This window comes from Geospiza fortis, unplaced genomic scaffold, assembly GCF_000277835.1.
Source record: "Geospiza fortis unplaced genomic scaffold, GeoFor_1.0 scaffold138, whole genome shotgun sequence".
Classification (NCBI taxonomy): Eukaryota; Metazoa; Chordata; class Aves; order Passeriformes; family Thraupidae; genus Geospiza; species Geospiza fortis.
Window position 1 is genome coordinate 7,048,356 of NW_005054307.1, and position 12,172 is coordinate 7,060,527.

A 12,172-nucleotide genomic window follows, 5' to 3' on the forward strand; every position below is an offset into this window, starting at 1 on the left:
CTTATATGAATCCCATAGCTATGGCCAGGGCACGAGGTCCTGCCCCAAATTCAGGACCAACAATACAAGACTACTTGAACAGGCCAAGACCAACATGGTAAGTGGCACTGCCTGTCTACCTTTTTGACCTCTTCAGTAAAAAATTTGTTCCCTCTTACTGAAATGTCACTGGTGCCTACCTCTTTCCCAGAATATCCAGTAATAGATTTTGAAAGATTTCTTGTGCTGGCCAAGCTATTCTTTTCTAAACATGTATTCAGTCTCCTCTCTTAAAAACAACAGAATATAATTTTGAAATGTATATTTCTCATTTGTCTGTATTTTTTGCAACAGTTTCTCAGCAGAGGAAAATGTCATTTTACCTCTTGCTCAAATTGTAATACCTAAATCTTGTAGATATATTTAATTTGTAAACAAATTAATCTCTAAAAGAACCATTTTGCTGGTATATTCTTAGAATCCAGTTTACCCTACCCAACAAAACCATCACTTTGAGATATTTTCAAGAACTTTATGTTCAGTCCCTTTGCCTGCCCTCATGAGACATTAGAGAACAATTTACCTAATTGCAAAGTTAGCTTTAGATCTTTTGAAGGGATTTAACAACAGTACTTAAGTTATTAGGGTTAGGTTACCATATGTGTAACATCTAAGATGCTTTCATTCTTCTCTTGGAAGTTCAACCAAGGCTAAACTTCGAAAAAAACTACAGAAAAGGTAGTTTTAAAATTTTTAAAGGTATCTTTAATTGTAAAACTAAAAATTTAATTTTAAATTAAAAATTGTGATCTATCATCTTTTTCATACAGGGAAGAAGTGAAAGAGCAACTAGAAAAGAAAAAGAAAGGATCCAGGGCTTTGGCTGAGTTTGAAGAAAAGATGAATGAGGTTGGTAATGTTATTAGCTATCAATACATGATTCTCTTTATCTAACATGCTACTTCTGTTATTATTTACAATATCAAGTAGCCATAATTTTTTGCTTCACTTGAGCTTTTAATGAATAACTATTTGGTTTCATTTATGTTGGAAGTTGAGTTTACAACTTAACCAGTGAAGAGCTACTTTCAGTTCAGAGAAAAAACTGTATAAAACATTTTTATATTGCTGGTGAATAAAACCTGACCTTGTCCCAAATGTAAATATATTTATACAAATGTATGTGCTTATATCAATACATTAAACAGTGCATTTTCAGGTATGATAAACCGAAGTCTGTTGTGCTAATATTCACTTGTTTAAGGTCACAGAATCCAAGTACAGTGAAAAAAGCACATTACGAAACAGATGTCTTTGGCAAGGAATATACATGTAATATTATGGGAGAAGGCACAAAGAATGGCTTTCAGTCAGATAGGACTATGAAGCACTTGTTTTTCTCTCATCCTGAGCTGATTACAACATGTGCTGTTTCCTGATATAAATGCATCTGTTCTGATGTTTGTGTTACGTACCTACTGAAAATTAGCACAGTATAGAAAGTTTCACATGTAACTCCTGTTGTATACAAGGGAAAAATTAGTATACAATGAATTTATTTTGTTTCTGTTCCTTCTTGGGTCCTGGTATCTTGAGATAAGCTTCAGTAATCTTCTTCATCATCGTGTGTAAGTTTCTGGTTGAAGTAGATTACACTCCTCCTCTGTTACTGGAAGGGCATAGTACCCGTAGTACTCTTGCTGTACCTTTTTGCCTGAGAAATTGTACCAGGATGTGGAGGGCCATGGGGTGCTGTTCTGAGAGGATCAGTTCTTTTGCACTCTGAGTTTTAGCTTGGTGAGTTTGATTTAGTATTCTATAATATTCCTTTCCTGATTTTATCTTCGCTTAATGTGAAATAAGTGAAATTGGCATGCATAGAAGCTACCAGACTTTCAGTATGGGATGCACAGAATCATGAAATGGCCATGAGTTATTCCTGAAGCTCCTAAGAACAAATCTCTGAATGCCTGAAAAGATCACAAGTCTCTGAATGAGCTGCTGTCTCCCCTGTTTGGAGGAGCTGTCTGACAGTTGTCAGACATTTCTGTTTAAAAAGTAACACTAGCACAATCTTTAAAATAATGAAGCACAGGCTGTTGTGAGAGTCCCCTCAGAGAGCTCTGGGTACCTGGTATATCAAAGTACACAACCCACAGATGCTGCCTTGGTCTATGGAAGCACGTTACACACAGCACCGCTTCCTGGCTCATCTGTCAGTCCCTCAGCAGCTCTGTTCAGTTAATTCACAGTGTGCTGATGTGAGGATCTGTGTATCATCCTGCATTGCACAGGTTACTTGACTCCTGATATTTCTGTCCCCTCAGCGCAAAATGTGGATCATCGTTTTGCTAATACAGCTGCATTGTGAGGATCAGAATAATAAAGAAGGGAGCACATGATGTGTCTGACAGTGAGATTGAACCTAGCAGCCTTTGAATTTCATGGGGGCAAGTTGGATATTTCAGAGCTCTTTAAGGGGACATTTTAAATAAACCTAGAGACCAGGTGGGGAATTGAAAAGGAGGAATGAGAGGAGATTTTTATTCATTCATTTGGTGTGCTTGGCCTAACAAAATAAGAGTGTTTCTATGAAGATGTGTATAGTAATTTGATAAAATTATTACTGACGCCAACAAGGCCCAGAATACACACTAGAGACACCCGTATGTTGAAGAAGGGCCAGGAGAAGTTGTCATGAAGTTTTGTTTCAGGTGATTTTTAGAACTAAGACAAAATCACAGTTTTTCTGGTAGGGTACCCCGGTTTTCTAAAGTGCTCTAACAAGAAGACTGTGATACAAAAGCAAAAAATCCAAAATTGATGGCCTTCAAGATAAATGACAATCTCTTAAAGCCAAATAACTTGAACATTAAGTGTGTTAAAATTAACACTGTGTTTTGCTAAATAATAATCTTCTGTAAGATCAAGTGTATTACAGCTTTAGTTTACATTATATATTGTTTATTTTCTTTTTGTTAAAAAATGGGTTTTGTAAAATTACAATGTCAGGTAGAGGAGAGCTTAAAAAATACTGCTCAGGAATGACCCTCCCGTTACTGTTTCTGTTTGGTTTTGTTTTCAGAATTGGAGGAAAGAACTGGAAAAACACAGGGAGAAATTATTGGGTGGAAATGAGAGCTCTTCCAAAAGAAAAGAGGTAAATTGTTTTCAGTTGTATACATTCTGTGTTTGGGACTAGATTTATGATCAATGCTGCCAACACAGAATATTGTGAATACGTTTTAAAAGCCAGCATCAAAGTTCATAAACCTAAATGCATGCCAAAAGAAAATGATGCTAAAGTAACATTTGTTTTGTTCTATTTTTAAGAAAAAGAAAAAGGAAAAGAAGAAATCTAATAGGGTGAGCAAAATTTTCAGTTTTCTGAGCTTTTTTGCTTTGGGGTTGTTCCCGTTTGTCATTTAAATTCTCCTGGAAGGAGAAAGTATAGCTGTAATTTTGATTTTCAATGACAAATTAACTTTTATTAAAGAGGGTTTGCATATATTTCATACAAGGAAAATTAAAGGGAGGAAAAGCGCATTAAATAGATATTATTAAAAGAAAAACATTAGAAGTGGTTTAGACGTTTATTTAAGAAAAATCTATGTAAGACCAGCTTCCCAGAAGTAAAATTGTGTTGGTTATACTTTGAAAATGAAGACATTTTAAAGGGAGTGTTTGAATAGGCTTTTGAGTATTTGCCAGACAAAATGCTGCATCTCACAAGCTTCACTTTTTGTTGTGTTTGGTCAAGTTGTCTTCATCTTCCTCTTCTTCATCAAGCTCTGATTCTTCCAGCAGTTCATCTGATTCAGAAGATGAGGTAAGAGCTAACCTACTGGAATCTGTCATGGTTTGTTCATGAGGTTTATTTAACACCGTTTTTGATAATATGTTTTAGAATATTTTGAGGGGCTGATTTGGATAAAACCATTTAGTTTTTATGAATTTGGTATATATAGTAAAGTCATGAATTTTAGACATATGTATCTGGTTAATAGTTTCTGTATGAACACTACAGATTTTTGCATCCTGGCTTGTAAACCGGATCCATTTTAACACTGAATTGCTTTTCTAATAGAATCCCCTATATAATCATAAAAATGCAAAAATAACATTTTTACTTTCTAGCAAAAATCTTTGTTACAGATAATCAGATTCTGCAGCATTCATCTAAATATTAAACAGAATCTAGAGAACCTGGATTTTTCACCAGTTTACATTTTTTCAATGCAGAAGAGTTATGAAGGTCCTCCACTAAAAGAATCAATTGTAGTGTACTTTATTCCTCAGGAGAACATTGTAACATGTAGGAATTTGATGTTTCCTTTTCTTTGCATTTAATGTAAACCTTTAATTCTAGCGAGAATAAATTCAAGTTTGTGTTTTTCCTTCTTTTTTTACAATGTGTATGGATAGGATAAAAAGCAAGGGAAGAAAAGAAGGAAGAAGAAGTATCGCTCCTCACGGAAATCTTCAGCAAGCACAACTTCAGAATCTGAGTCAGACAGCAAGGTAAATATGTAGATGTGTTGCTCTTGGAAAGTTTTCTTGGTTGGTGTTATAAAACCATAAAGATTTCTGACTTTAACATATTAATATGAATTTTCATCTTCCACATTTAAAGCTGTATGTTCTCACAGGGCCTGAGCTGTGTTTGTATCTCCCACATGCAGTGTGGAATCTGCCTCCACTGGCCACATGCCTAGTGAAAGTAATTGGATCTTTAGAAAATGAACGTGCTTTATTCCAGCAATTTGTAGTAATTTTTCTGAATCCAGACATATGTAACTTTTTTGCTGCTCAAATAATTAGTTTTTATACTTCATTAATACTTAAAATGTCTTCTGAATGTGCAATGTAATTGAACACCATATCTGAAAATGCAGGTATTGCTGGATAGCAGTGGCCAGAACATTGCCTTTCTAAATATCTGAGTAGTGTCCTGTTGGACAGCTGAGCCTTTCCCAAATGCATATTACCTTGACATTGTCTTTTTTCTTTTCTGAAGTATAGCAATGTAGGTACGTGGGCTTACTGAATGAACAAAAAAGTGACGATATACAAGGCAGCTTGTTCTGTTATGTTAGCATTTTTCTGTCTTACAGTGTATAGTTACTGTACTTCTTGCTTAAATATTAATAATACAGTGAGTATTTAAGATTCTCTGTGTAGACTTCATCGCAGGCTTTCACTGGAATACCTAATTTGGTGGGATATAAATTGTAATGAATGACTGTTTGTAGACACCTGAATGAATTTGTGCTAATGGGAGGTTAAAACTTCTGCTACGTAAAGGGACCCAGAGATACCCTTCCTGCAGAAAACTCTGGGAAAACACATGCTTAACCTGGTCTGATCAACAGAGATGGACATGGATAATGAAAAAAAGACTTCCAACTGTTACATGTTATATATGGGTACAGCAGTGATAGCTGGTATCCTTCCCAGAGGCTTCTCTAAGTGTCCTGCAAGGATGCTGTTATCTCATTCCATACAGACCTTCTCATGCTGGTGGATCAGGAGATTAGCAGCTGCGTCAAAATTACAGATTTTTCTATTATTCTTCAGTCAACTGCAAGGTAGAAAGAATCTTGAGTTACTTTCAACAGACATAAAAAGACTATTGGTCAGACTGTTTGGAGATTTCTTCCTTTTTCATGAAATGATTTTGTTGTGATTTGTTTTCCTTTCTATTTAGGATAGCACAAAAAAGAAGAGGTCAAAGGAAGACTGTGAAAAAGAGAAGGTATTTTTATTCTTCAAATCCTTCAATCAGAACTGCATGTTGCATACATAATAGATATTTCTTTTTTTAATACTGAATGCCTCACTTTACATCTGTGGAAATTTTCTGTCCAAACCCACACAGTCAGAAGGTATTCAGTGTACCCAGTTTGAAGCAGAGGTTTAGTTGGATTCAGCTCATGGTTTAGTAATTATTGTATGAAAACCACTGGATTTATTCTCGTTACAAAGGTAAATTAGAACTGTATCTAATCTGCTATAGCAGATCAGCTACATCTTTAGTGTTTTGGGGCTTACCTTTAGCTGTCACATTGAGCTAAAAATGTGTAGCATGATATTTTCAGTGGCACACCTGGTAGGTTATTGACTTGCTACTGTAAATTAAGAAACATAAGCAGAGGATCTCTTTATCTAAATGTAGTCATAATTACAAGTAGTATACTTATGACAGCTTTGAAGAATTGGGGAGAAAAATATATTAGCTTAAGAAAAATTACCTTATTCTGTTATTTCTCTAAGCATGAAAATCCTCTCTCCTGCCCACCACTACACCATTTTGTACACTCAGCCATTATTTTTAAAATAAACAATCTAATTGACTTCAGTTTTAGTTATTCGTACACTGTGGATAAACTAAAAATGCTTTCAGAGTCCACCCTAGTCTTTCTCTCCAGTTACCTTTCTTTCTTAGCACGTTGGCCTCTCCTGCTCTGGTCAATAGTATTGACGTTGATGTACAAACTCTTCATTGCCTAAGGCAAATGTACTGATTTCCCCCCTTGCTCCTGCTTCTATTTTACAATGTCCATTTCCCATCTCATCCTTTTGAATGGCTTCTGTTTGAAGACCAAGTATCCACCATGGTCCCTTATTGTAGCCCTACTTTCACACATCCTCTGAAAGGAAAGGGCACCTGGGGGCTAGAGGTCTTTCTTCCCCTACCTGCAGATCCCCCATGTATCAAATGGGCTGCATCCTGTACTTGGTCATGAGATTTTTTCAGAAGTTTCTGGTCTTAGAAACTGAGTGAGAGAAAGTACCTTCAGTCTTAGGAACACATGTCCTTGTCCAGAGCAAAGGCTGTGCGGGGAGCAGATAAATAGCTCGTCAGAACAATCTCACATAGCATCACAATTTTAGAAAACTTATCTTTTAAATGCACTGGAGTGAAATATGATGTGTTGAAAGTACAGCTGGCAGGGACAGCTTGTTCTGGTTCAACACAAATACAGAGGGAAATTTTTCTTTCATGAACAAAGCAAGAGTCTGAAGCTAAAGTATTTGTATGTATATATTGAGACATCTTCAGTTACTAGTTACTTAAAAGTGGTGAAATGTTTTATTTTCCAATGCTTACTCCTCCATGTGTTATTATTTAAAATAAGAGACTGTTATTATTCCTCTTGCTTTTAGACAGTTGCTGTATCTTGGTAACAAGGAAAAGGAATATACAGAAAATTATTATTTTCACTAAAAGTTGATTTTAACAGTTTGGTAGGGTAATTTGATGATGATGATGATGGAATTAATTTAATGTCAATAATACTTTAAAATATTTCACAACTTAGAAGTGATATTTCAATCTTAAATTTTAAGCAGAAATTTTATAAAATGTGAAAGGTCCGACTTTACTCACAAATGTATTATTTTGTGTAGGAAGGTAAAAATCACCACAGGAAAAGGAAGAAAGCAGATCGTGGTGATGCACCTTTATCGTCAGAATCTGTATCTGAATCAGATCAGACAGAGGAGGTCAGTGTGAATCCTCAGTTTCAGATATTACAGTGCTTGTAGCTTAGTGATTAATGAGCAAATCAATGAACTAGCTTAGATTTATTACATTGTTGAAACTGTTCTGCACTGTACAAGTGAATTGAAGAGTGCAGTGCACTCAAAGTTGTTTGTATTTTTCCTTTTAAAATAAGCGTTTTAAGGATTGTTTAGTCTAGCTTCTATCACCTACAAGTAATTTGAATTAACTTTCTTGATAATCGACTTTTTATGGATACTACATTTGGTTTAATTTTCTTTAGGTGCAAGCGAAAAAGAAGAAAAGCAATGAGGAAAAAGAGAGAACAGCAAGTATCCCTCTTACGCATACTGTAGTTTTAGGATATTAATACTCTTTACTTGGTTAATTTCCAGTTTCACATTTTTCACAAATACAAATGTTTCATAGCAATAGTCTACTGTTACATCTAAATTAGAGGACACAGTCTCAAGCTACATTAGGGAAGGTATAGGTTGGATATTAGGAAGAAATTTTTCACCGAAAGAATAATAAAGTACTGGAATGCTCTTCACAGGGAGATGGTAGAATCATCATCTCTGGATGTGACTGGACATGGCACTTGGTGCTATAGTCTAGTTGAGGTGTTAGGGCATAGGTTGGACTTCATGATCTTAGCGGCCTCTTCCAACCTCATTATTCTGTGATTCTGTAAATTACAAGTTCTCTATGTACTTGCTGAAGTCACTTTTTCTATTGTTGAATTAAAGAAGAATTTTCCACTCTTACCTATATGTAATTGAGATTTATACAACTTTAACACTGTAGAACATATTTTATTCTGTATCAGCATCCTAGAACTACTAATACCTGTGTAGTATCAAGTAGGGGAGCAGTTTGCCACACAGACATCAGGGCTGTTCCTTCATTAGCGTTGTGTGTAATTCCTTGCTATGCCTTCTCTGGCACCATTAAAGGGCCTTAGGACAAAATTGCTGCAGCATCTATGCCATTATAACTCTTCTCCAAACCAGATAAAAAGCTGCCAGCAACCTGCTACTTTTCTCAGTATTTTTTCTTTGTATCTGTTGGTGAAAGTGAGAGGAAGGGTCAGCAGTGATATATATGGAATCCAGATTTAGCACATGTACCTGAGGTTCCTCAGTTAGTAGTGAGTTTGGGATCCTAAATGTCCACTTGAGATGTCTTTGTCTCCCCTGTCAGCAGCAGTGTTCCTTATCAGGCATCTCAGTTGTCCACATGAGGTAGGGCAAAGGGACGGTCTACATTAGTCACCTAAAAATACAGGCATAGGAGTATCACTGTACTTGGTATGCATTTTTCCATGGAACTTGTTTTTCCAGACTCATATGAACTGTTTGCCATAACATTTTTAGTGATTGTAGTGATTGCTTATCGTCTTTTTCATAAAACATTTGTATGTGTATTGTTTCATTTATGCAATGCCATACCTATTTGAGAATTTCAGTTGAAATTCTGCTTTCAAAAAGATAAGATTGCATCTCTGAGCTTCTGTATTACAGTGATCAGCATCCTACCTTTAGGACTGAATCCAGTAGGGTTAATTTGAGTGTATTTATATTTACAGCTGAGGTCATAATTGTTTTATTTTAAACAAGGTACAAGTGATAGTTTAGCCAAGTGCAGTTGAGCTATTTAATTTTAGACAGTGAACTTAAGCACTTACTTTAAAATCTATAAAGATCCTAATTATTCCCAAATCTGCCACTACTGGTCAACTCTTCCTTATTAGTTTCTCAGTAACCTATAATGCTCTGAAAATAATTTGAAAGATTAGGAAATGTAATAATGACAGTGATCAGAGGTGTAAAATAGCCATACCATGGTGGAGATAAATTTAAATTGAAGACTGCTCATAATAGTGCAAATTGCCGGGTAAAGTATTTCTTTTTGTGATTTCTGAATAGGCTTCTGTAGAAATCTCTTTTGAAATGTCTTTCAAAAGATATCCTTTCTGGGTTCTCATTTTACATTAGCAGAATGTAATAGATGGCAGTTGTATTATACAATAACCTTGGTGTTTGGGTTTTTTTTAGGATAAAACGAAAAAGAGAAAGAAGCACAAGAAACATGGTAAAAAGAAGAAAAAGAAGACTGCTGGTTCAAATTCAGATTCAGAATAATATTTTAAAACAACCGGAGACTATCAACAGAAGTGCAATGACTAAAGGAAACTTAAACTGTGAAATGACAGCAAACTTTACCAAACTGCATGAGTTTTCCTGTGTTTTAGAAATATTCCTAATCTCTCAGTAGCCGGCCAGATGCAGCTGTGCTGGGAAAGACCATTGTTATTGCCTGCTGCTTAATACACAAGGTACAACTTTGATAAGATTCCAGTAAGCAGTGTTAGATGTTTGAGACAATATGAGATGGTAGGCCACCTGAGGTGTAAAATATTGGAAAATAAGAGTTAAACTTTTTAGATAGTAAAAATAGTCTTTTAAAGCATTAGTCAAAGTCTTTATTTGTAAATCAGGACAAATTAAATCCCAAGTTCATCCTGCAGGTTAATATTATGCATAAACTACAAGCTGGTGTCTGCTAATGGAAAATTAATGATAACTTTTAAAAGGCTGCCTTTGTAGAAATGTGTATCATCTGCCCCATTACCGTCTCCATGCTTATGAGAAAGGGAATGCTACCATCTTGGCTACCTGAATAGGGTGCCTTTGCCTTTGATTCTTGCAAATCTTTGCTACTTTTAATCCATGCATCTCTGCATTCCTGGGAAGCTAGAGCTATTGCCAGCAGACTTTTCTGAATGAGCAGTTTTGAGCTTCCAAGCATGTGCTTCTGCATTAAGCAAGAGCAATGACATTTTGCAGTACAACTGACAGTCAAAACCTGAAAATTTTACCTCTGCTTTTTCAAAATAGCGATAGACCTTTGCTAGTAAATATGCATATTTCATTTAATGTAATTTTGGTTTAATTGAAAACTTCTTGCAAACACTGGTAGCTTTCTTTGCATTATCTTTAGAATTGTTTTGCATGATTTGTACCATTTTTAAATTAACAAAATGCAGGTAATCATTTGTTGTAACCAGTTCTATGAATTACATTTCACATGCAGATTTTCATGTATGTATTTAGTTATAGTTAAGTTCATTGCTGTGTTTAAGTGCACACTTGCTGAAGTTATTTAGCATGTAAAAAGCAAGGTTTTGATACCTTAACAGCTTCATATTGAAGCTGATTTTACTCTGAGCAAGTTCAGTGGCAGATCTGTTATGTGATGTGTCTTGTTAGATAAAAAAACTACTGCCAGAATCTCATTGAAGATACTGTTTAAACAGTTTGTATTTATATTTTTGTACTTGAGGGCTACAGAATGTTGACCTAACTCATAAAGCTGTTTTACTTTAGTGTAGTTGCTTTAGATAACTGAAAAAAAGCTTTTTAAAATTAAATGTGCCCACAAGAAAACATGGCAACCATTTGATTTTAGTTTACATTAAATTCTCACTACATCTTCCATTGAAATACTGATTGCTGGGCCTTCTGTTAGCCTTTAACAAATGCCCATCCATCCCAGGTAGTCAAATATAGATTGTATTTTTGATCTTACCCCTTTTTTCCATTGCACAGGTGCTAACTTAGAACTTACCTCTATTGCATACGATGTTTCAAATGTTGTGTTGCCAAGAATTTCAGGACTTTCAAGACATTGATTATTAGTCTGCAAACCATAACTAAAATCTGTGGGAGAAAGGTGATTTCATATTGCCATTGTACAGAGAAATTGTCTTCAAATTCTTGGGAGAATACAACCATTGAATTGCAGCAATGTGCATCTAAACAATAGTAATATTTTCATCAACTATTCTATACTCTTGGGCTTGATGTTACCAATTCTAAACACTCTTGTCAGTGAGGTTAAAATAAAGGTGATATGCAGTGAACAGATGGGTTTGATTTGGGGTTTGTGTTTAGTTTTGTTGGGGTTGTTTTAAGTTGTGGTGTTCCAGTTTTGGTAAAAGAACCTGTAATGAACCATAGCATAAATGCTCTGTCCTGTGTGATACCTTTTTTGACTTTTACACAACCACCTGCCACAGAAAGAAATAAAAATGGAAATGAGACCCAGTCTTCCAAATACCTAAGCTGGTATGTAATTTTACTTGTGTGACTGTAACTATCTGTTCTGCTCAGCTATAGGCTCGGAGTGCTGCTGTCATGCTCGAGAAGGGGTGTAGCCGCCTAAGGGGCTTATGGGCTTTGTCAGTTCCCAACAAAGCTGCTTTAGTACTGAAAGGGAACTGCTTCAGTTTGCAATACATTAACAAATACGTTGAGTCGGCTCTTGCATGTCCTTTTTCCTGAAGGAAAGGTGGAGGCTGCTCTCAGCCTTTCAGCTTTTGCCATGTGCCCACCCCGAGGTTGTGAGACAGTGATGGGGGTTTGGGGTGGCACCTACACCCACGGTCCAAGTTTCAGCAGAGGGACAAAGTAGAAAACGAGCAATGTCGCAGTTAGAGTGGTTTTAATATATTTTTGCCTTCTGACAGCAGATGAACAAGCACTATTGTATGTTGTAACTTTTAGCTCTGCTTTTCCGCACAAGCATTTTTAGAAATTTAAAATGCAGTTCTTTTTATTTTTTATGACTGCAGTTTTTCTGAATGCGTGTTAGCACTCGATCTCTGTTGTGCCCGTGTGCGTGTTA

At 35.7% G+C, this 12,172-nt stretch overlaps 1 protein-coding gene across 1 annotated transcript; it reads left to right on the plus strand.

Moving 5' to 3' along the window:
* Window positions 1-10,338, plus strand: FAM133B (family with sequence similarity 133 member B). Its single transcript, XM_005418577.3, has 10 exons — window positions 1-97; window positions 810-888; window positions 3,065-3,139; window positions 3,313-3,345; window positions 3,740-3,808; window positions 4,405-4,500; window positions 5,687-5,734; window positions 7,390-7,485; window positions 7,767-7,811; window positions 9,541-10,338. The coding sequence occupies exons 1-10, from the start codon at window positions 6-8 to the stop codon at window positions 9,625-9,627; spliced, it is 720 nt and encodes a 239-aa protein (XP_005418634.2). The 5' UTR covers window positions 1-5; the 3' UTR covers window positions 9,628-10,338.
* Window positions 10,339-12,172: the final 1,834 nt, after the last annotated feature.